This window comes from Pterocles gutturalis, unplaced genomic scaffold (assembly GCF_000699245.1).
Source record: "Pterocles gutturalis isolate BGI_N339 unplaced genomic scaffold, ASM69924v1 scaffold13975, whole genome shotgun sequence".
Classification (NCBI taxonomy): domain Eukaryota; kingdom Metazoa; phylum Chordata; class Aves; order Pterocliformes; family Pteroclidae; genus Pterocles; species Pterocles gutturalis.
The window spans coordinates 112638-138918 of NW_010146135.1; the positions used below are offsets into that span (position 1 = coordinate 112638).

At 37.4% G+C, this 26281-nt stretch overlaps 1 protein-coding gene across 1 annotated transcript in view; it reads right to left on the reverse strand.

Moving 5' to 3' along the window:
• PLXDC2 (plexin domain containing 2) overlaps window positions 1–26281 on the reverse strand; it is a gene marked incomplete at its 5' end in the record, with an annotated part of 136757 nt that overhangs the window by 98725 nt on the left and 11751 nt on the right. Inside the window, 2 exons of the mRNA XM_010085628.1 lie at window positions 15021–15090; window positions 18851–18997. Of these exons, the coding sequence (XP_010083930.1) occupies window positions 15021–15090; window positions 18851–18997 (217 nt within the window). The remainder of the gene's footprint in view (window positions 1–15020; window positions 15091–18850; window positions 18998–26281) is intronic.

Sequence of the window (26281 nt, forward strand, 5' to 3'; positions counted from 1 at the left end):
TCATTAAGGAAGCCAAAAAGTGTCTGGGTCTAATGGCTTACAGAATACCCCTCAGGAAATAAATGTGGGCCATTAGTTAAGAAACACAATTTTGCCCTTAAAATACTGGCTGTAATGCATTTTGTGAAAGAGGTAGAAATTAAGGGATAGTAATCAGGAAGTAAAATGTATTAACATGCATAATGTCTACTAATCACACTTTAGAGAAATCTACTGGAAAGAAGGAAAATATTTTAGTGTATAGGATTGGGATACATAGAATTTAAGGAACTTAAGTCATAGAGATTTTTATTTCATGCCTCCCCCACATAAGGCAAGGAATGAAAGCAGAATATAAACAGTAAAAAAGAATAGGCTTATAGAAAATTACTTTTATTGCCCTGTCTTCACTGCAACTAACCAGTGAGATATACAAAATCACACACCTACCGCCTTTCATCTCAGGATATAACAATTATGCATCTAGCTCACTTCAATTAATAAATTATTAAATTAATGGGCATTTATTTATTTGAAGAAACAATAGGATAAAACCACACTCATTTTTAGCAAGACTATTAATTCCTTTGATTCTTAAACACTATTCAAGTTCTCTTCAACAGCCTTTAGACTCTCTCTGCTCTCAGATGTGCAGGCATGTACCAGACTGCCACGTGCAGCAGCTTGAAATCAAAAGTCACCATTTCTACTTGCCCAAATAGCTACAAAAGGGTCACGATAGAGTTTTACAAGGTCTGGATTTCTTTTTTTCAGGTTGGTTAAAAGCAGAGTTATAAGCTATACTTCATCCTGAACAGATTCTGTAGTACAGTAATACTCTTACCACGAATTGCAGGGCAGACCCTGCCCACTAACTTATACCAACATCATCTTTGGCAACACAAGGCAGCTTTGAACTACTAACACTTGAAGGAGAAGCAGCATTTGCACCAATGGCCCTAACCCCTTCTCTGTCCTTTACTTTTTAAGAGCCAAGATCAGGACTGGTCGGTGAGGCTGAGTAAGAACCGCACGCTAGTGATTCTGGCTACCTTATAATTTCCTGGAGACACACTAGAAAGACACAACAAGAAGCTTCTTTTCCAGATTGAACTTGGAGCCTATTTGAATGTCACTATCAAAATGACACATGTAACATGTGAAATTACTACTATATTACAGGCTAGTGGTAGTAATTCTAAAAGAAAAGCCCTATCCAGAATAGTCACTGCAATGTGCTGGAACATGAAGAAGCTGTTCAAAATAAATGGAACTAAAACACATGAAAGCAAACATCTAGTTTTGAGGTAAACTTTCCATTAAAACAAAAAACCCCTATTTTTTATTTGTTCAATTTTTCATGATACATTCTTATTAAATCAATGCTTTTTCACTAAATTATCAGTTCAAGACGTACAAGGAAAAAAAAAGTCTGATGAATTGTTTCTTAAGATTTATTTGAGAAACTAAACCATTATTTAGTCCTAAAATGCTTCTTTTACACTGCTCACACCTGGAACCATCTCCTCAGGAACAAGCACATGCATGAAAAATCTTGAAACTTGGGGATGTCACAGCCAAATGACAACACTGTCATAAGGAATCGTGAAAGGATGTGAATGGAACCAAGGCCAAGACTGTAAGGAGGAGTGGGAAGAGAGTGAAGAAATTTAGGTCCCAATTCAAAACTGACAAAGATCCATGGGAACCTGTTTATTTCAATGGTCATGGTTCCAGAAAACAGACCGATATCATTCCGAACAATTTGCAAGGGTAATGAACTTAGCAAGGACTGGCTTGAGACAAGGTTGTTGCCAAGGAAGGAATGATGTTATAACGAATAAGCTGGCAACGGACAAGTGATTCTTCATAATGTGACTCAGACAACAGTTGCACACACTCTGTTTTCCAACTGTTGAGCATGCAAACCACGTAGCAGCATTTGCTTTTCTTGAGACTCTCCAAGAGTCAGAGGGGCACAGTCATCACATCCACATTGCAGCACAGGCGAGATATTAAGAAAATCTGTATTCCATATATACTGTCTGTTAGACATGCTAACAAAATTCCAGCTGCAGACCTTGCCTCTAGCATTGATAGATCCTAAATAAGGAAATTAGAATACTTTATCTGAAACAATAAACATAAAAAGGCTTACATGGCTTGAATCATGTGCTTTTCATACACTCTAGTAATCATCTATAGACACAGAGATAGGAAATGGAAATTACGGAAGATCAGTGGCCTTGGATACAACAAAGTAGCTACTCTTAATAGCAAGAAGAAAGAGGAATTATATTTATCTTTTTAATAATGCTGCTGGCAATATGTAAAACTAAGTGACTAAATAGCATCTTCTTAATGTGAGGCTGTGCTGTCAGCAGGATGGTTCCAGTCTTTTTTGCTGCTGCCTTCTTTCAGCTCCCACAGGATATTTCCTGCTTCCTCATCAGGGAGGACTGGCACTGGGTCCCTGTGGGCTGATCTGGAACCATTTTAGGATGCAATTTACTTTGTTAATTATATTTCTCCAGCAATAATTTCAGTGTTCACTTTTAAATCCTTCATTGATTTTAATTAAGCCTGCATAAGCTTCCAAACTTTTATTTCAGATAACAACAAGCTGCTTACTGCACAACAGCTGAAAACTTCACACTCACTAATGTAGCTGGAAACAAAACCTACTGTCACTTGCTGAAATTACTTTGGACATATTGCCAGTGGCCCAACAAATTAATGAGCTTGAAGTGAAATAAATAGGGAAGAAATAAGCTTCTCTTCCAAGATACTTTGAGTTGCAAACTAGGACATTGTTTCAAGGCTTTACAGTTATCTTTTTCTTTCACTAATTAATTCTTTGGATGATGGCTCTTCAGATAACTTTATTTTTTAAATCAAGCCTTTATAAGCACATCTGTGTCATGTGTTGCTGCATCACGTTACAGATACTAAAGCTAATGTAATTCAATGTAGAGGTATTAAGTTACAAAGGTAATATAGCATAAATTAACTGTTTTTGCTAACACTGCACTAGCTTAAACACCTTGCTATACATCATCATATGAGCTGTTGAAATACCTTTCAAGGTATTTAACTGGAGAGCACAGAAGTGGAGAAAGACCCATTCATTTCTAGAATAAAAAATGAACTGGACAGGACCATCACCTAATCATAGCTTTAAAAATACCATTTAGTTGGACTGAAATAACAGTTTGAGTTCTTCTAAATACAATGTTTCTAATATCCTTCCTTGAAAGAATTAAAGGCACTGTACCTATACACGTGCAAAAACCTTGCCCATATTATTCTCTTCTTGTAACTAATAGCACCCAACTTAAATGTCTTGTGGAAAAAAACAACAAAAAACCCCCCAAAAAAACGCACAGACATTGACACTTTACTCTTTAACTATTGCTCTGCTACAACTTGTAAATACACTCAGCAATTTCAGAAGAGGAGCAGGGGTGGCTATCTGCGCTGCCTTTCACGGCAGAACAGAGTTTTAACAATGCAGCTACCTTGGAGTGTTGCCTTGATATGAAATACAGGCTATTAGGGAAACATCCTGTGGCAACATGAGGAGCTTTGCAACCTACTTTGATGGCAGTGGGATCAGGATATAATTTTTGCGATCAGTTATTTTAACAGACATTTCTTAGTGAAGCTAAATGATCAGTCAATGCAGGAATCTAGATTTCAGCAGAAACGTGTAACAATATGAATTTCATAAGTATTTTAGGAATAAGAATGTAAATTTATTACATTTAGAGATATGGATAATTTCATGTGAAGGAGATTAAGTCCCCACTTCCCCTGGCTGTTATGAGTACTCAGCAACAGTACAGGGTGCTATGGTACCAGACAGCAATAGTATTTCATAATGTACAGGGTTTCACAACCAGAATTTCAATACTGCATTTACAGCAGCCTGATGAGACATAAAGCAAGTCCCCCTGAAAGGCAAAAGGAAAGAGTCTTCACTAAGATGCACATGGTCTAACTGACTGAAAATCTTTTAATAGCCCTTTGCATTTAAATTGATATCATTAGGAAATCAACACATTTAAAAAACCCAACAAAACCATGCCTAAGAAAACAAGACATAAAACTTTTGCCAAAGTTAGACATTAACTTTTTAGAAAAGGACAAGTCTTAATTATGCTTGGACAGAATTCAAACTGCTAAGACCCCCACCTCCTATTAGAAATACTGCAACTTACAGTAGTCCTTATGTGTAATAATTAATGTTGACTCTAAGCTGAATTTTCAACACGTTTCCCAGACCGACTGGTCTCTAAATGCTCTACGCTTTGAAATATTTCATTTTTTTAAAAAATATTTGTAACCAGCTGCCAGAAAGTTTTTTATTTTGACTTTATGAAACAGAAATACACAAGCACTACTTTACAAACCTTAGAAGCCTTATGGAGAGAGCACGTTTCATTAGGCCCAGTACGTCCACACTAATACATAATTTTTATTAAATACTGCATTACAGCAACAAAAGGCCTATTTTTTGCTCTTAATCAGGAATTTTCTCTTTTAATTAGATACTAAATATATTATACATTGTTCTCCTCATCTTTCAGTTGCCCAGTTTTGGTTTGGGAATGACTTTTGTTTTTTCTCAGTAAATGCCTTTTCAACCAGAGTTACATTGAGAATAGGAGCTAAAATTGTGTTATAAGGTAGGAAAGCCAAAATAAAACCACATAAAATTTTATGAGAATGGACATACACAGTAGCTTTTACAAGTCAATTGATAAAAAAGGTAGAAATGGATTGAAGTTTATTTTTTAAATTAAAAGCATGCAGCAAAACAAATAAGCATTATATTTTGTAGGAGATGCAGAAAATAAAGACTTGTCATGCATTAAAAGTCTTTACTATCATGTAAAAGCACAATATTATGGAAACCTTGCAATACTACTATAAAGACTGAACATAAGATATATACTTACTATAAAATTCTACCAAAAAAAGGGATGGATCTGTCTTAGACATAGTCCATACCTAACAACTTCCCAGTTGTTCAGTGATAGCAGTTGCTGGCTATCCTGAAAGCTACTTGCCTCAACATTAAGCCATTTAATTTATTATTAAGTGTCTGATCTGCAAATTTTTTTAAATGCTTGTTTAGCATTACATGTGGGTAGATGCTTTGTCTAATTATCTGTTATTCTATGAAACAGAACCTTACAGACAAACAGTAATGTGGTCATTTCAAGTCCTGTTACCACTTCAGTGCAACTATTGCCCATAAGCCTCACAAAGTTGGCAAATGCCTTCCTATATGAAGGTCAGAGTGATGTCAAGTCATCTGTAACTTTTTGTCAGGCTCCAGCAAGATTCAGTACAGTGATACTCCAGAGACCCAGGCAAACTTCACTCCACTTATGCACTGGTTTTTGATAGTTTAAGAAAGTAAATTTATGGGAGACGCAGGGAAAATGCATGCGAGGACTGGAAGTCTCCAGATAATGTTTCAGTAGCAAAGGCTTACTCCAGGCTGCAAATTAACAACCATCCTCACCTTTAACAATCTCAGACCCTAATCCTGCGGATCTTTCTTTTTACATAGCACCTCCAGCTAGGTGGACAAATTTCCCTCCTGCTCAGAGATATTGGTCTGCGTGCCAACACAAAAAGATGGAGCTCAGACAGTACAACATTAGGCTTTATTCCTTTCCCCACAACATAGTCTCCTCTTTCACTGATCCTCTTTTCCTGAAAGTACTGCAAATTATGATGCAAATTATATTAGAATTCTCTGCACTTCGGTACTTATTTTTCATAATATCCCTCTTGATGTATTGAAAACAGTACAATTAAACATGATTACCATAATTCTGTTTATACACTCAACATCCAAAAGGAAATTCAAAATTTGTTACCTGTGTATTGAACTTAAGCTCTTAAGTAGGTAACCAGCTAGCTAGGTAACCCAAGATCTTTTTTCTTTGTTACTTTCCCACAAGCTATACACATAGCTTACAAAAACTTTGATACTGGAATGAGTGTGATTCTTTCTCCTACGAATAAAGGATGACTTTGGACCAGCTGTCCTGACTGGTCAGTGTTTAGAGACCATGCACAGGTATCTCACAACTGCTCATCAGCACAGGTTCCAATAACATCAAGTTTCAGCGGAAAATTTACTTCAGCGTCTTCAGTTCCTGTGATTTTATCTTGGGTCAACCATGGGTAAAACAGTTGCAGTTTTGATGAAAATCTGAGTGCGTCTTATCTGCACAAAGACCTCTCTCTTTAAAAAGTACAGATATTTTTAAGCATACAACCTGATCTTAGGAAGTAACAGTCATACAAAGAGTTCTTGATTTCAGTTTTAGAAAATTACCAACTTAAATTCGATCACAGTGGGATTTAATATTGGGATGCCTTCTTATTACTTTGTTTGGTACTCCTTCCATTATTAACAGTGGTAGAAATGCTCAGGTAGCATCTCTACCATAAGATTTATTTCAAATAATTCCTCCATCTGCTGCTCGGGAATGTTCCTCTACTGAAGGATTATTTATCAAATATGACCTCACCAGATTTTAATAGTCTCTACAAATTCAACTGCTTGCTCTGACTTCAGCAGGGCTGTATATGACTGAATCCCCATCCTCAGATAAATGCCACAAACACACTACAGGATGACTGGGAGTCATTGCCTCAAATGTCCCAGGCTGGAATAGCCTACTGCTCTGCTGAAAGGAGTCAGGGCTTTGGGTCCATTTCTTGCTGTGGAAGTGTCTGACAGGCTGTCTAGTTTCCAGATCTCTGAGCAGTAAGCTACAGCAATGAGGTAATACATGGTTTGCTTTTTAAAGACCCATCCCTACTCTGCTTCAAAACCTATTTCACATTTTTATTGGCTCTTACTGCTGTACTCCCCATACACTCCCATCAGCCCTCTAATATCCTTGGTTATGTTTGGCAAATACATGCTGTCTTTGGCATTTCACATTGTTTAAAACATCCAAAGTATTTTATTTTCACTGCTATGATTTGATTGCCTACAAAATGCCATTTTAGCTACCTTTTGACTAGTTTAGAAGTTGCAAGCTTTCTAACAGCAGTTCCTTGCAATTCTTATATAAGATGTCGACATATATAGAATATTTTTGAATAATTTTTTTTCCTACAACAACTTTGGGTTCCATTTTTTTTTCCTGATTTGTGTTTGTGCATTTGCTATTGCACAGGGTAGGTGGACATTTCTGGAGCCTACTTCATACTAGCTGATAAAATGTCTCAACAGTCAACTCACATAGCTTTGTAAATCTAAAAATATAAACATCTCTATCTGAGCTGATAAACCCAATCTCTCTTTGTAGAAATATACATACATTGACATATAGAGAGAATTAGACACAGGATGCAATTCATCCAACCTACTTAAAACATCTGCCTTCAGTGTTCATAGACTCTGCTGACTATATAGATTACATCCCTACTGACTGTATATGAGTTTAGGCTGACAAATATGGATATAGATGTTGGCACAGCTAGATGAATTGTACCCTTTGTATATAATCTATTTGTTTCACTTGTAAATTTGCCTGCAGGCTATGACCGAGCCTATAGCTCACAGCAGAGTTATTTCAGACTCTTTGCACTATAACTGCACAGTGTGTCTTCCAGCATTATGGGTGATTAACATATTGTGAATCAGCTAAACTTTCACAAAGCAATAACCATATCAGTCCTTTTGCTTTCCTTCACCAAATACTAAACTCTTGTTTCTCTGTTACTTTATTTCTTCTTGATAACATACATTTTATAAGTTGTACTTATAAAGATGTCTTTCAAATGGAATTTTTCATGGGATGTCCAGGCTGTTACTGAGATGTTCAGAGGTTGCTGGAGTAGATAGTGACCCTATCTAGTGACTCCTACTAGAGGTCACCAGGTGGCTGCACTTACCTTGTTCCATTTATAATCTATCCCCCTACAATTCTGTGGTTTTCCTAGTGTAACTTACCTACCACTAAGCATGCTGATTTTTATGGAAGCCTGCCACAATTATTCGCTTTGTATTCTGTCATTTCTACAGTATTCTTATTTGTAGTTCTACATACCTGCAGAAACTCACTCATTTCCAACATAATAACCTGCATGACAGAGTACAGAAAGTACCAAAGAGGTTTAACACTGAAGTTTCAACTTTTCATTCACACCTGGTTTTCTCTGTTGTGTCGCTCATGTGTGCTCCCCGACATCAGTACAACAGCTTCCCCCGGGAGCTACTACTGAAATTGCTGATCTATTGCATGGCTACTACTTATTCTAACAGTAGAAACCTCTGGTTCGATTTCTCCTGAAGGTTTTTCTTCCCTCTAGCTTTTCTGGGATAATACCATCACATTGCTAAAATGCAGTGCTCCCTGTCAATTGAAACCACATCGAGCTATACTCCACCTTTTCAGTGTATAAACTTCTTTTAGCTCATTCACCAGATGGGGCTCCTGACTCCTTAAAACACCACTGCCACTCCAACTCCTCTCATTCATCTTGTCCCCTAATCATCAGCATCCTCTGGTACAAGTCATTCTAGTTGGGGTCTACACATTCATGTCCCAGAACAAACTACACTTCAACCTTCTACTGCCCTTCATCTCTTTCTCTCCTAGATTTAGCTCCCTTTGAACTTGGAAAACAGTAGTTACTTGCCTGAGTTATGACAGAGTAAAAAATTAACCAGAGATTTCAGGATTTAGCTCACAGACCTAATTTCTGTTTTTAGTTTGCTGAAAGTAATTACTCCTACATCTTGGGGACTGATGTTCAAGGAGTAACAGTTTCCTTCAATTCTGAAAATTTCAATTCAGTAATGATATCATAATTAACTGAAATGAATTTGCTAGCAAAACATTCAAGTGTACAGTTTTAATCAGCCTGTTCGTACTTACACTGACTTCTGTTTTGCAAGCCAGTCACTGGCTTTGGGAATAAAACATGATGGATGGTTCAAAGAAAACAACCTCAATATCAGAAAATTCTAGTCATGACAGAACTTTCTGGATCAATCTAAAAACATTCACCAGAGGTAGAGGAAATTTAACAGAAACAGGCTTTGAAAACCTTAACAAAAACCATGATAGAACTCAAGATGACAGTTATTTATCAGAAAACTCTAAAATTTTTCAGTGATGCACACATCGTTTTATTTTTAATGACAATTCCTGAAAGACTGGCTAAATCAAAGGTTATATTGAGCAGCAAGATCATCTAATCTGTTTTGGAGCTTCCGTATCTGGAAGCCAGACGATGTCTGCCAGAAAAAAACGTTTAAGGAGAAGTAAATAAACTGTCAGATGAGGGAGTTATTGCCACCATATACTTCCAGGTAACTCTAGTACGAATCAGCTCCAAATGAACCCCAAGTATTACACAAATATTGGAGGAAGACTTTTGCGTTATTTTACCAGTACAAATACTTCAGTCATATTCTAAACACTTCTACTATGTATTTGCTGGAATCGCCACTAATGCATGCTTCCTGCTAAAGACAAAACCATGAGATCTCTTCTATCCTCTGTCCTCTCAGCTCAGACCCAGTGAGCTGATATATATTACACTGCCCATAAAAATATGATTTCTATTGAAATACAGAAAAATTTACACAGTCTTCAAACAAAATACATTAATAGGTTTTGCTATTTCTGAATAATATAAGAACTACCATATTGGGCTGAGCTATACAGTGCAATTCCCTTTGTATCCTTTCTCTACCACCATCCAGGACCAGATGCTTTGGAAAAAAATACAAGGGGAGGACGTAGGAAAATCTGTCCAGCAAGGAAGTTTGCTATTTTTTACCAGGAGCTGACATAAATCATGCAACTTGACGATTCCAAAACTCCCCTTTCCTTTTGCCGTAGTGCCACCTAGCATTTATTTATATTAAAAGCGCTCACATGAATATATAAAGTCAGTGACCTTCCATGAAGTGAGCCAATATGTACTTTACGAAGTTCAACAAGATCAAGTACAAGGTCCTGCACCTGCTTCAGGGCAATCCTCCGTATCAATACAGACCGGGGGATGAATAGATTGAGAGCAGCCTTGTGGAGAAGGACTTGGGCATACTGGTAGATTAAAAATCAGATATCAGCCATCAATGTGCATTTGCAGCTCAGAAAGTCAACTGTAACCTGGGATACATCAAAAGAAGCGTGAACAGCAGGTTGAGGGAGTTGATTCTCCCCCTCTACTCCGCTCACCTAAAACCCCATCTGGAATCCAGCTCTGGGGCCCTCAACGTAAGAAGGACATGGACCTGTTGGAGTGAATCCAGAGGAGGGCCACAAAAATGATCAGAGGGCTGGAACACCTCTTCTATAAAGAATGGCTGAGATAATTGGTATTTTTCAGCCTGGAGACGAAAAGGGTCCAGGGAGACCTTACTGTGGCCTTTCAATATTTAAAGGGGGCTTACAGTAAAGATGGAGAGAGACTTTTACCAAGGTCTGAAGAGACAGTACAAGGAATAATGGTTTTACACTGAAATAGGGCAGATTTAGATTAGAGGTAAGGACAAAATTCTTTCCTGTGATGGTATTAAAATACTGCAGCAAGTTGCCAAGAGAAACTGTGGATGTCCTGTCACTGGAAGCATTGAAGGTCAGGTTGAATTCGGCTTTGAGCAACCTGATCTAGTGAAAGATGTCCCTTGCCCATGGGAGGGGTGGTGGAACTAGATGATCCCTTCCAATCCAAACCATTCTATGATTCTATGACTTTCTCAGTTCCAATAATCTGCTAGCCTTGATTTATATATCTGCTATATGGCTATATATAGCAAAAATCACAGATATTACAAAAAAACCCCCCAAAAACCTGAAAAAGACTTGAAGATACCATCAAGAATTCCCTAATAAAACACCAGAAATGTACCCATGCTAAGTTGTCTGCACTTCCCAATAAAATCCAACAGACCCAAGGTATTCTTTTATAAGCAACTGCTTAACTATTTCCTTGATAGTGTAATTCTACAGAAAATTTCCACGACCAAATATTGTTTTCGCAGTATATAATAATACAGAAGTATTTATTTTTATTTGCTGTTTCCCTTGTTGCTACTAAATATCTATAGTTAGGTCTATTGCATGTTCTGGATTTACAGGTTACACACAATAACATTCAGGTATTCCATGGAAAGAAGAGGGAGTGAGACTAGTTTAAAAACCCTCATGACCTCTGATCATTCAAACTGTCAGAAGAAACCCCAAAAGAGAAAATTAAAACCTTCACTAATCCCAGGCAAAGTTAGAGTTTAACGAAAATCCATAATAATCTGGGTTGACTACCATTGTCCACTGTAATGCTGCCACAGGCATAGCAATACCATAGAGAAATATTCTGTCAATAAGAGTTGCTATAGAAGGAAAAAAAAAATCCTAAATAATTTACAATATCTGATACAAGGCTGCACTAGAAAACAGACTGATAAACAAAAAAACAAACCACAGAGAATAAACATGAGGGACTTACTATCATGAGCATCGAAAATTAACACAACCAAGTATGAAGCATTGCTGCATGTTGAATAGGATGTGGGGCCACCAACCATCAAGGATTGCCTTGAGAAGGTCTGTGTTACTGCCTGGTGACCTATAGCACAGAGAGGGTTTTCCCATCTCCACAGGCACCAAGCTCTGCTGGGGGTACCAGTGACAGGCAACAAAAGAAGCTTCACGGGCTTAGCTCCCTGACATTCATGACATGACTCACTAACTCAGGAGTGGTTTATTACAGAAATAACCACACTTGTAGCCTGTAGAACACAAACTTTTGAAAATGTCACAAAAAAACTCCCCAAAACCTCAGCTTCCTCTTGTGTTATCTCCTATTCTTACAGCTTTGAGAGCTCTCCAGAGGTTGCTTTTAAAAAGTTCTCTAAGGGAACATGGGGAGATAGACGCCCATATCCTAAAGAACTATAAATTTCTAATTATGTTAATAATACTGTAAGCTGTCTTACCTCCTAGTTATGAATTAAATAGCCTTGTCAAATACAAACTGAGGACAACACTGAATGAAGCCCTCAAACTAGTTATTTTCACTCCCTATTCTTCCTTTCCTTAGTCAAACACAATAAGTTTGTCAAAACCATTTGAAAGAGAAAATAATATCAGTTAAAGAAAAGAAAAAGTTGAGTTTCACACCTCAGCAATTTCAAAGTCATCTTAAGTAACTTGGAAACCCTACTATGCCACAATGCACTCTCCATGAAGAATGGCAGAAACCATTTCGGTAGACATTTTTATTGTGACAGAGATTTAGTGTGCCATCGTCCTCAACTAAACTTTTAACAAGGTTATTTAATTTACGATTTTGAGGTAAAAACAGTTTGTAGTGTTTTCATTAGCATAATTAATCATATCCTGTTCTTCAAGAAGTGGACATCTGTCACATGTGACTCCTGTACACATTAACTCTGTCATTCTTTCTATGTCAGAATAACCTCTGGACGTGTTCCAGTTCTCTAGTAAGAGAAATGCCATTGTAAAAGCTTGGGTATTAAGAAGTAGTAGACCATACTGTGTAAAAAGCACTTGGAACCTGTCTTTATAATTTGTTGTTAGGCTATAAGCCACACTGCACCACCAATGACTTGCAGTAACAAAATTTGCAAATATGGCCAAAACAAAACATTTATCAGAGTTAGGACAGAGTAGATCTTTCTTTTCCAGCTAAATGGGTTTAGGAATCTTAAACTCACTGAAAAGTTTGCATCCTGTCTTGGACTGACAGGATGACTTACAGTTACTGAACTTTATCAAGATAATATTTTTAAAGGGATTATTGACTAGATCTTACTTTTTCATATTTAGTTACAAGGTGGAAAATCATGGAAGTGTCACATGAAAGACAGAAGTATCTCTGTGCTAATGTCAGCGGCCTATAGTAAAGGGACTGAGGTTAAAGCCCTATTTAGCTTGACAATAATCCACAGATCTATTTAAACCAACATTATTTTACTTAGCAGAAGCATGGCAAAACGAAAAGCAGAATTATCATTTAGTTTCCATTAACAGCAAAAAAGTTCTGCAGAGCTGCACCTATTCTTATACGCTTACATGCTTTAAAAAAACAAAGCCAAAAACGAACAAAAAAACCCCCAAAACCCCCAAAAACCCCCCCAAAAACAAAAGCAGAAACCAAATCACCCAAACTCCCCAAATGCTCTACACCAAATGAAAAAATGTTTCCGTCACAAATTACTGCTACACAGACCTCCTTGGGAGCTAAACTTTACTCCCAAATCTTTCGGGGCAGGTGGAAAAGAGTGATCACAGCAGCATATTAATGACAGCAGTGGTAAAAATTCAGGGTTTCCATTAAAAGTGAAGGCACAGCAGAGTGACCACACAAGAAGAATTACTTGGAGAAAGAGTGAACTTTGTGAAGTTTTAAGCAACCAAGTTCAGCAGTAAGAATAATAGGGAGGTATTTACAGAACGAACACCATCCCCTCTGCTGCTGTTTTAGCTGTGCAGAATCCATCCCACCCCATTCTTTCATGCTACACAGATCGTGCACTTGATTTTAGCACCCCATCAAATGCAACTCCTCTAATAAGAGAATACAGAATTAGGCACCAATGATCAAGCATCAAAATAAAACTAAGCAGAATGGAAATCAGAGAAGTCTCAAAATCCCAATCAGTAGTGCATGGCTCATCTGATCCAAATCAGCATCAAAGTGTCATTGCTGATCAAAAAGAGAAAACCCTGATAACTGAAATCACCCCATAAATCTGCATCCTTTTTCATAATTCTGACTGCAAATCAGCCATTTAATATCAGCCTTTATTCACCTCTGTTCAAGTCTTTTATTCCTCTGTTTTAGTAGAAAATGGAGATCCTGGCACAGAGCATGACAGAAACTTCTGTTCCAGCTCCTACTCTTATTGAGACACGGGCTGCAGTTCTTCCCTAATCTTTTAGTCATACCGTCCCCATTCAGAGCTCCAGTAGGACATAGGCATCCCCTGATCCTGGCCAGCTGGCCACTCACAGCATGAGAAGAAGAAACCTTGACAAGGGACAGGGTAGGACTGGTCCTGGTGATGGTGGCCCCCATTTCTGTTTGCTTATCCTGTCACACCTCTAGGCAGAGCACCACCAGCCAGGGTCCATGAACTTCCTGGACACTTTAAGGACCAGAGGACACTGTGGGTGTGCTCTCTGTGATGCTGTCCTCTGCCTCCTGTTTATTTTCATTTTTTTAACTCCTTATTTTCATTTTTTTGACCATTGCTCCTCCTCCTCCTTTTTCTCACTTGCTGCCTTCCATGCTATTTCATTTTCTTCTGGTCTCCTCTTTGTCTTTCAAGGAGGTGGAGCAAGCGGGGAACAGAAGAGGTTGCTGGCTGTTCCTAGTGCAGGAAATTGGTGCAAGCAGCAGTCAGCAGCGGTGGGAGGGAGAACCCCAACCACGAGCCATCAGTGGTGCCCAGAGCCACAAGAGCAGGAGCCTGAGCTATGCCATACTTCCATCTTACCCCACAGAAGGGAGAGATGAAAACTATGGTACTGTTGGAGACACCATACCACACCAAGGCAACACACTACAATAGGTTTGCCTTACAGGTGACAGGTTACATACTTCTAGAAGCACTTCTTATCTTTGGATAGTAAATCCTCTGCCCTCATTCAGGCAAAACCCAAGTTTCCCTCCTTGTTTTGGCTCCAGCACTATTTCCACAAGTGCAACTGCTCCACACACACACACGAGACTTCTGGTGAAATACCAAAACAGAAAATTATTAATGCTAAAAAAAACCAAACCAAAACAAAACAAAAACCCCAACTTACACTAAGAGGGTTTTATAACAGTTCAACTTGAGTGGCTGGAGTTTTTTCATCATATCGATATTTTGTAATTTCTTTTTGTGGAGAGCAAAATTTCCTAAACAAATGCTGCAGTTTATCTCTTGACATATACAGGGGGAAAAAAGGTATTTTAAATAGCTGCAAGAAACTCTTCTCATGTTACTCAAAGTAAATGGTTAGAAAGCCACTTACCCCCAGTTGCCACAGTAATTTCACGTAGAAAATGGCCATAAAACGGAAAATCAAATGACAGATTCACTCTCTGAAAGGAAGAACACCACAAAATAAAGTTGGTATTGTGCACAAAGGTAAGAGAAAACAAAATGAACTCTTCTCTGCTTCAAACATCTGTTTCATTGCTTTTTATTTTTCACTGGAGCCTTGCTATTCTTAATTTGAAATTGCCAATAGCTAACTGGAAACAATTCTGTTTAGCACTTAAACATCTGAAAGCAGTGGATCTTCATAACGGATAACTTCAGAAAACAAAATACATCAGCAGACATCATAACTCTCTCATAAGAAGGAATAAAGATTTGTAGAGTTTTTCCCTAAAAAAAATGTTCCTTTGATCTCTTTCTTAAGAGAAGCCATCAATATTTAAGGCCTTAGCAATACCTAAGTTTTACAGGATGCCCACTCCCCTGGCTTTGGGTGGTTTCCTCCTCTGCCATATGCTCCTTCAGATTCAAATGCTCTCATCCTGCTGCTACCTGGGTGCTTATCTGATGAAGGCTGGTTACTAGAAGGCAATTCCTTGATCAAACCCACACAACACCAGTTCCCAAACCTCTCTATACTGTTAACTACGAGCTGAAATAATTTAAAATGAAATATTCAACAGCAGCGTTAGCAAACTCTACTTAAGGTACTTACTGAAAAATAAAAAAACTGAAGAAAAATCTTCTTTCCCGTTTCAGCCTACAGGTAACTATCCTCTGTCAGCCGAATTCACAGCAGAGAATTGTAATGTGGAGAACAGACTCTTCTCCTCACCTAAGCTCACCATAAAGCACTATTCAAATTCAAACTCATTTTCTCTCTCTTCCTGTGGCTTTCTCCTTTTCCATCTATTCCACTCCTTTCCCAAAGCTCACTGATTACTGTGGCCCCCCCTCAATTATCACGTGGTGTGCTACCTGGCTAAACTCTGAACAAATCGTTAGGCATGACAGAAATGAGTGCTGAAATCTCAGTAAGGTATTTTCATTGACTAAATGTAATATCCCATAAAAACCACATCACTCCCATAGTGGTCCGAAGACCAAACCGGAACTGGGTACGTAGCCCGTTATTATTTGCTATTTAGGAGGAGTTACTACAATAAAAACCGGTGTGAAGATGGGTTGTTGGTGACTGTCCCTCATCTGTAACCTTTGATGTCTCCCCTTAAGAAAGGGCAACAGCCCATCCATTTGAAAAAAAAAAAAAAAAAAAGAAAAAAATAAAGAAAAAAAAAGGGAAAAAACCCTTTTGTCTTCATTTTCTTTACCATTATTTCTGTCCTGGGTTTATTATTTTCAGATTACATCTGAGTATTTTTTGTCTCAGGAATAATCATATTTACATCCACCAGAAATGTTTAAAGAATTATTTAGCATGAAATTAACAGGTAAAGATTTACAGTAACTTTAAATTAGATCTGCTTTCCACTTAAGTGGAAGACAGAATTTTGACAGGATTTATTAGCACTTTTTTGTTTGATTTTAGAGTGCAAAATCCATTTGCATTGTGTTAATTGGACTGAGTAGGTTCTAATGACCTTTTTTGTATATACATAAATATGGATATACAACTGAACATTTCCAATCAATATGGCATATTCAAAAAGACAGTTAATGAATTAACTTAAACAAATGGCTTTTCCATGTTCTAAAGTCTTCACTGCTGAGGTGTGTGCTACATTTATGTATGTGCTCCATTTAAATTACGTCCTTGCTCTACCAAACACAATTTCCAAGAACACTCTTAAAAACATCACTTTTCTGACCAAACCTTCTCTCTTTCCTTTATACACTATTGTCCATTTTACCTATTAACATTAACTTTCCAAATAACACAATAGTCATTAAACTGCTTCACAAGAAAACTGTGCCCCCTTAACTGTCTTCTAAATTGCTATAATATAAATATTAGCATAAAGAAGTTTGCAATGCAGACTTGATCCTATGCCTGTTCAAGCCAGATACAGATCTCTCATTGACTTCAATCAAAAAGTGATGCCTTAAATTCTGACCATATAAAAATGTTTAACGTAGACAATTGCTTAGTGTAATACCGTAATGAACCAACAACATTTAAGGAATGTTTTAAAGTATAATATTGTAACAGCCACTAGAAATAAATGTGGTTTTACTTTTGCTGCTAGAAAGCATACCTCATTTCTCAGAAAGAATATAAAAATCTTCAACCCACTGGAATAAGAATGTTTTCTCCATTTTTTATGTTTTTCTGCATACAGGATAGAATGGATTGACAGGAAAGGGAATTGAGTTTCCAAACATAAGGTGATCTTGTATCTAGTTCAGTGTTTAGATATCTAATATTTGATTACTCAATCTAAACACACTGAGTATCCAAGCCACACCTAAAATTTTATTATACAGATAACATGGTGGCTACATATATATATATATATATATATAAAAAAACCTCACTTAAATCCTGTAGTGCTAGATGTTTTCATTGTTCCACTAATATTTTTTTGGGGGAAAGCAACACACAATGACTGTGCTGTTTACAAAGCCAAGCCATCTCACGGATCCTATCTTTATGACTTTTTCTGTAGAAGCAAAACCAATAGGCAGCTTCTGAGAACTCTTAAGATTACATAGTTCCAAAAGGAAAACACAAATTCAGTGTAAAATTTTTATCAAAGAATCCCTGACATTATTAGAAAAAGTCATTAATACTTAGCATGTAGCAATGTAACTCCTTGTTCTACTGTCAAAGTGGAGAATAATCTTTAGAAGTTATCAGCATGTAAATCACCAAATCACAGAAAGATGTGCAAAATGCCCTTTTAGAAAGAGTAATGGCAAAGTTCATCTTTACGGAAGAGAAGGGAAGAGATTGCTGCATAGTTATGTATGATCTGCTCAGAATGTATGACTCTACAGTTGTTATACAGTTATAGAGAACACATCTCTTTTTAAAACAACTTAGTTGTGTAGTACACATGGCTGCCATTTACTCAGACACATACAAGAAATCAATTACAGACCCATAAATAAAATATAAAGCCTTACAGGATGACTCACTGGTACTATTTCATCCTTCAGGAGGGACATAAAACAAATGTCTGAAAAAGAGGTCTTTAAAATAGCACGTAGACATGGCTGCAGCCACTCGAGTTCACAGTCCAAGATATTTGGGTAAGAATGAAAAGAGATGGGTATCAGTGTGCTAAACTGGGACCACAGCTTTCTCTGCTAGAGCAGGCAGAAAGACTGGGCACCTGACATTCAGCAGAGAAGTTTTAAACCACTTATTTTGGGGAGAAACAGTTGAAACCCTTATGCTGCCAAGCTCTCCTCTCCCATGCTGAATGGTCCTTCACACCAATCCCACACCCATACTAATAGCATTGTTTCATTTTAAACCTCTGCCTCAATAACTTCAACATTTTACCAGGCAGCATGAATACAGTAAGTTAAACAAAATTATTTACACTTTGTGATATTTATTTGTCGATACCCTGAAATTGCGATCACATCTATCACTTCTGTTACTATGTGACATTCTCATGAGTTTTATCAGTTCTCCCAAAAGAAAAAATAAGTGTGACACCTTGTACAAAATGGAAGTGCAAACACAGATACACTCCATGGGACACCTGAACTTCAGCAACTTAATCCTGAACCCAGTTCTATTGATATTGAAGCCAATGGTAAAATTCTTTCTGACTTCAGCAACACTAGTTTATTGTTTGATAGTTTGTGATCCTTAAAAATCCTAACTGTGTTGGTCACTGATGAGAAATATCCATGTCACTCAAAGAAGAAAAAGTTATAACGACTTACTGCTGCTTGCCGATGGGTATTGGAAAGGATCCCATGAATCTTTACTTTGTCTTTCTCCATTTGGTCTATATTGACCCACAAATCTCGGCTGGTAGAATCATATGGGCCGTATGTCCTTGAAGTATAATAATTATGATCTGTGTCCTCCTGAAAGGCGGAAAAAAATCCCACAGCAAATACAGATTAGAATGGTAGATGTGCTTTAGTTTTATATAAAACTCACCCTTGAAATACTGAGTTCTGTTGCTCCTGGAAGCAGCAGAAAAAGACTTCACTGCAAGTCAAATGCAGAAAAAAGTACAAATTGCAAATGTGTTGCAGAACACAGCTCTGCTTCTATCCACAAGCAGTCGGCAAGGCAAACAGTTACCTCATGCAATCATCTTTCATCATAATGATAATGTTCACTATTCCCAAATCCCAATCATACAGTTCTTGTGACTGTATCAGTGAAGTATATGGCAAAATGTGTGATAGCTTTTGAAGGCAAGCTGGCCAGTAGGTTCCTGTTACAACTGCCGTGCTCTAACAAAGCGATGAGCAGTATTTATGGCTAACACCTTAAAAAAAATTGTATGTTTTAACTTTTCTAAACATAATTTATTAGAATATCCTTTTTAGGAACATCCAGAAAACTCCTAATAGCTACAGGCTTAAAATGCTATTTCATTGTAAATCAACAAAAGACTGTTTTACTGTACATTTGCCACTCAGAGAGAGACAAACACAAATATATTTGTGGAAGAAAGCTTCCCAGTTCTCACGGTCTTTAAAATGACAGTAGCTGCTGCCATGCTCATGTTACAGCAAATTCAGAGGTAAAATATACAAATCCTACATGTGCCATGGGAGGCTGTGCTAGTGGTCCATCAAATTCTGCAGCTTGCAGATATCCAAGTCCACAATCAAAGGCATGGTTCAGAAGACAGTCAAAGTCTTGGCAATGTCTGTTTATTTCAATGACAAAGCTGAGACTCTTAACACTCAAAATATTCTGTATGACACTCAACCTCACTGGAATCAATTTACACTTAAAATCACGTAAATTTAGCACATAAAGTAAAATTTTGAAATCTTATTATGCAAAATTTAGGAAGTGTTTAAAAAGCTAAGTATAGGAAGTTTCAAAATTTCTGTCGAGGCCAGTAACTATGATGGTCTGTATCTTCCTGAAAGATATCTAAGACAGGGAAAGGGAAAAAAAAAAAAGTGCATGGTGAGAGATGAAACACACCCGATTCCTAGTCTTCCTTAACTTGTCCCAAGTTGCTGTAACTGTAAAAAGCTTAAATCAACACCTTTGTCAGCTTTCTGCTGAATAGTACAGGAAGTACAGTAAAAGTAGTACATGATCGTATTTCTCAGTTCCTTCCTCCCTTCCTTCTCCTCTGACAAAGTAAAATTAAAAAAAAGCCTCAATGACATTGTTTTAAAATCAGAATAAACTTAGAAAATAAACAGCAGCATAGAAAATGGAAGAGGAGGACATAGAATTTAGAACTTCCCCTGGTGATGGAGAAGTTCCTCTCCTGCACCACCTCCTATACTGAGCAAAGCGGCATGGCACTGCCCTCACACCATGCTGTGCTGCCATGCAGACCTGACACTCTCTCCCCAGAACATACACAACCCATTCCTACTGACGGGGTCCTGAGATGAAGATCCTTTTGACAAGGGCTTATATGCTAGATGAAATGGTTCATATTCTAAGTGAAATATATTGACCATAAATCCTGTTTCAGCTGGAATTCATCCTACATTAACACCAATACTGATGCATTTTACTTAAGCTGTTGCAGATATAATCAGGTTATTTTCTCCTTGATATTCGCTATGTCTTCTGCTGTACTTTATATGCCACAATGTACTTGCCCAGTAAATCTCAGTGACACTTTTGAAGCAACTTCTAACAACTTAGAGCAGCTCTAGGTTAGTCAAACAAGTAAACATAATTAAAACTATACTGTCACAAAGACGACAAAAGCCAGCCGCCTTACCAAATTCTTTTCTTCTTTAATGGTCAACAGAAACAGTTATTACTGTCATGTACAAAAAGGAGGTACAGTAAATTAAAAGGTTTTGACAACAAAGATGTATTTTTCCCAGTCTAATTTATCATTCTGACAGAATTTCCATAGAAAATAAAAGTTACATTTAAGGCCTCGTAAAGTTTCAAGGTAAGAGCTCTGAGAGAAAAAGAGGAACAAATAATTACCAAAATAGCTTGTTTCAGATACACATGTAATATTTAAACTATAGTTAAAACTGTGCAGTTAAAAGTTTTTGCATTTTCAGTTTTTCATAACTAATGAAGCTACTCCAGTTAATTACTAGTAGCTAAGCCCCCACCATCTACAACTAGAAGGCTCTAACACTGAGCCTAGTTGGTTGCTCTGTAACAATGCATTAAATGGTATCAATCCATGCTAAAAGCAGACTCATCATACATCTTGTAAAGACTCAAGTTATAGCCTTCAGCTCAACAATTTTGGAATTACTCATGTATAAACAAGTAAAAAACCTCAGATTCTTCTGGAAGGAAACAAATCCACTTCTGCTTGGATGATAGAAAGAAAATAGAATTCCTCTTGCTCTTTGGAAAATCTTCATAACCTTCATGCAGGTGTATTTTATGAATGCACCATTAAATATTTCCCTCTCAGATCCTTTTTTTTTTTTTTTTTAAATCTTATCTCAAAATTTACAATATGACTACAAAAAGGAGCATACAGCTTACCAATAAAGTTGGCCTGAGCAGCTCAGGAGCTCTTAGAAAGATTAGGATTCACACTGGCATTCCAAATCACTGCCTTCATAGTTTTCAACATGCATTACCATGGAAATTAAATTGTTGGAATCTTCCATAAATTTCCCAGCTGTACAGAAACACTTTATTGGTAGCAATAGATACCTATGAGTTTTCACTCTGACAGACCTCTTTATGGGCTTTGGTTGGTTGCACCTGCTTCATAATTCATTCCATCCTCTACAGGTACTACATGCAAAAGAAGATGGAAAAAATCATTTAGAAATAATGCTGAAGGTACATGTAAACTACTGAATTAAGAAAATAATTTTAATAGTTATATGACTTGCAGATATAGAGTTCTGCAGATAGGTAGAAAGAAGGGAAACAAACTTGACAGTATCTTTTAATGATGTAGAAGCAGGTTACTAAATGAAAGTACATGCAGAAAAAGTACAAAACATACACATTTTTATGGAAAAAAGACAATTTTTCTTTTTATTTTGTTCTCCAGGTATTTTGGGGATATGAGAGTTATTTCCCAATGCTTCTCTAGGTGTACAGTCCTGTCCAAATACTGCATATATATGAAGTAGGAAGCACCTTGCTTCTATTGACAAGTACAGCTTTTAAGCAAAGGATTTTTCCGGAGCCTTTTTGCACCAGCTATGAGGATTACTGTTGTCAACCTTTGTGAGTATGAAGGGAATATTTATTAGAACCTTTCTCATAACTCTTCCCTTTTGAGGAAATGTTATTTTTTACCTGAGGCAATCTTCAATGCTGAGTTGCCATCTTATCGTAGATTGTAAAGAAAATTAATTTCTTACAGTTTTCACAAGGGATATTGTCTGATGACACCTTGAATATATTCCCATACTTTTCCAACTGCAACTGAATTTTCTCAAGAGAGCTAAATGCATACACTATTCATGAAAGCCCAGCACAACTGAGGATCAAGCCTTCTTTAAATTCTCTGTGTTCAGTATTTGTCAAATTCAATGACTGAGCATCCATTCCACACGTTACATATACAGATACTCCCAAATACAGTCCAAACATCATATATCTGTTTCCTCAGTAACTGCTGTCCCTTAACTGATTAAGGCTTCAAATGTGTGAGGTGAGCTGTTCCAATCAAAACAGTATAATGTAACTATGTGTGATATTTAAAAGCAACAAATTCATGTTGCCTCTGAAAAGCTTACTAATTACTAACTGGAGTTCTGGCCAAAGTAGTACATGAAAATAGTACTGAAACAGACATGAAACAATAAATTTCTCTCTCGACAAAATAAGAGATCATGATTCAATGATGATGTAAACACATATGCAAGCACAGGACTTTATAGGTTTAATTCTTTTCCTGTCACATTTTTTCTTTAACAGCACCTGAAAGATACTGTAAATCTCTAGGAGACAGAGGATATTATCAGACAAGATTTAGGTTAGGAATAAGAGCCTCTGTTGAATCCAATTGCATCATTATTTTGCTTTTAAATAGCGGATCCAATTTGGATCCAAACCACAGATGTTACTGAACAAAAAGTTTTGCCAAATATGTAACTGTAAGGCTATAACTGAGACAAACTAGTAACTTAAACCAGAGAAAAAGCAGCTGGCATCCAGGAATGAGCTCTGCTGTTGCACAATAGCATGCTATAGAGAAACTCTTAGTTTCTTTGCAGTCAAAGAGAGGAAGACATTCACAAAGCAAATCACTATAGATCAGCCAGCCAGACAGCAGTTACATTTTGTAGCTTAAGTTTTGGTTGTATTCTCCAGGTCCTGGGAGACCGAGATGTTTATTAAAAATAAGTGAGTAAAGAAATAAATACATAAATCATCCAAGGCCCCTAATCTTCAAATATTTGTCATTAAGAGTCATGAATTATCACCAGATGCAAGAGAAGACAAACAGAATGCATTTAATTTGATAACTGTTGTCCCTTTAAATTTCTATTTATTGGAATTGCATTTTCAGACTCCCATTGAGACAACACCACAGCGAACAAACTCTGAAGCCATCAATGACATGGAGTTAGACTTTGTAGATACCTAATTTTATCCCTGTAAAAGGAAGGTCTGGTACCCAATTTTTAATGAAACGCATTAACAAATTGCCTAAGTATTGCTAAAATCACAGACAAGGCATATTTTTAAATTAACTGAAAGTGCTGCAGGTATTTGCCCCAAAAATAATTTGGGATTAAGAACTTCATCTCACGCTACATTCTCCAAGACAAGTGCTCTGCAGAGCCCTGAAAGGCTGTTGTGTGTGTGCAGGAGTCCTCAAAAGCAGGTTTCCACTAGAGCCAGTGTGGAAATCACTTTGTCCAGAATCTCACAGATTTACGTATGGAGGTTGTCATTGTAAACACTAAATTATGTCATCATCTGGGATTAAACAAAAGCATTTAGCTCACAGCTCTCACCCCTATGGACATGCAAGGCTCTACACAGATCTACATCATCTTAAATTCCCAGGTTTTTAAACTCCACATCTCCGAGTACCTGACAGCGCCTATAATAGAGAGTCACACACGCTGACAGACAGCCTGGCAGAGAAGGATGCCATAAAACTGTTATAAATCCAAAAAGCCATTTAGTCTTTCCAGGTTTGTGAAAAGTCAACATGGAGCCACTGCCTTTGTCACTATATTCGGCTACTTTTGAAAGAAGTTTCCCTCTTGGGGACTGCTATAAAACTGTCAGCCTATTTAGGGGTCATTACAGCGGTCTTATAAAGCCCCCTGGACTGTCTTGTCATAAGAGACAAGCTTCAAAAGAACAATAGTCTCTGCAATGCCTTACTTAAGAGAGGAAAAAAGGCAAAGCACCAAGTCACTCAAAACGCAATTACAGTAGGGAAATATTTGTCATGTAGTTTTGCTCCTGATTTGCTAGAGCAGGAGTTTGAGAAATGACATTCTCAAAATAAGTCTTCATTAATAGCTCTGTAGCATCCTCTCCACTAAAAGAATAGGAACCATTTTTTAAAAATTACCATGAAAGCACCTAGCAACGATTTGATTTTGGTGTAATTATGGAACATGTTATAGAGTTTATTTTCTCATTTTCAGATATGTATAAACGACTAAAAGTGTTCATAAAACTGAAACTCTAAAAACGACTGTTTGTAAACATAAAAATCTAACTGCCAGGCGTAGACTACAGGACATTAGTGGTTATGACCCCATGTCTGTTAACAGCCCCATTCTTGGAGGCTCATGATTCCAGATAATGCCATAAACAATTACATTTTTGTCAAGTTAGCTTTTCAAGATTTAGTATTTTATCCCTTTAAAGACTAATTTATTGTGTGGAATATAATGAACAACATATTCCTGAGTGTATATATGCTTACATACAGCCACACTTGTCCAATTTTTTGCCCCCTTCCCTGATACATAATAAGTTCAGTTCAATATTATCCCCCCCCCCCCTTTTTTTTTTTTTTTAATGCAGGTATTAAAGCAACTTTCAACTCTCTGCTGCCTATTTCTTCCTCTGGTGCATTTAGAAGCTGGGATGTATAATTCCCATTCTTGTCCTTTCTCTATTGGAAGAGACAAGAAGAAAACACAGCAACAAGACCCAGCAGTCCAGAGGCCTCACAGGAGGAGGGAAGACTGCAAATCTAAATCAGGATGAAAAGTGTAACAGATCTGGAGGATTAAATTAATATTAACAAGTGTAGTTTCTAGCTGATCAGGGCTTTATGTAGGACAGCGCAGGAAGCTGCCTCCACACTCACTGCTGCGTGCTGCGATTCCTGAGCAGTTAATACCGTGTCTTAGAGATCCATCAGGACTCACAGCTGAAACTGTAGGGCAATCAGTTGTAAGAACATGTGTGACCAATATTAAGTCAATACATGCAGGAACACGTTTATCAGCATGCTAGCTTTTACCTGTAGAGATAAAGCCTAGTTTGAAACTTTTAAAGGTGTCCGACGTCCACCTCATTCAGCACCAGCCTTCGCCAAAGCCGTGCTGTTCAGCACGTAGCCAGCCAGCAGCACGCTCATCACAGAGCTCAGGCATTAAAGGACAAACTGCATCAGCAGGGCTTCTCTGGAGAACACTCGGTTTAAACAGATTGTCACCAAAACTGGTAATCTATTTAACCAGGGCACTTTCTAGGTCAGCTCTGACATACAATACACTCGAATTTTTGGTTACTAAAACATAGGACTGTCTGAAATCCACAATCAATACACAACATTTCAAAACTACACTTCCTGTCTTGGAGGGATAAGGTAGTGATGATTAAAAATGTTAAGCTGTAGCCCCAATTTCTACTGCTCGCTGGAAAGCTTGCTCTTTGCTTTGGATAGAGTATGCATTTTGCTTTGTTCACATATTTTTCTAGATACATATGTACCAGCAGTTCAGTCAGGTTATTCCATACAAGAATATTGAAAAGAACACTATGTACAATTTTAACAAGCTGCTCTCATCAGCCACATTTCTTAAGAACTTGTCACAGAAATGCTTCTTTACCTGATCTTGCAGTCATGCTCAAAAAAAATAAATAAATCCCTTGAGAGGTCTCTAATGTAAGTGCCACAACTGTAAGACATCATAGTTGATCTAGACGCTTGATGTGGTACATGTTGGCTAGACAGGCACTTCCAAGTCACTCCCTTTGCATAACATCAGGCCCCAAACAAGATTTCAGCA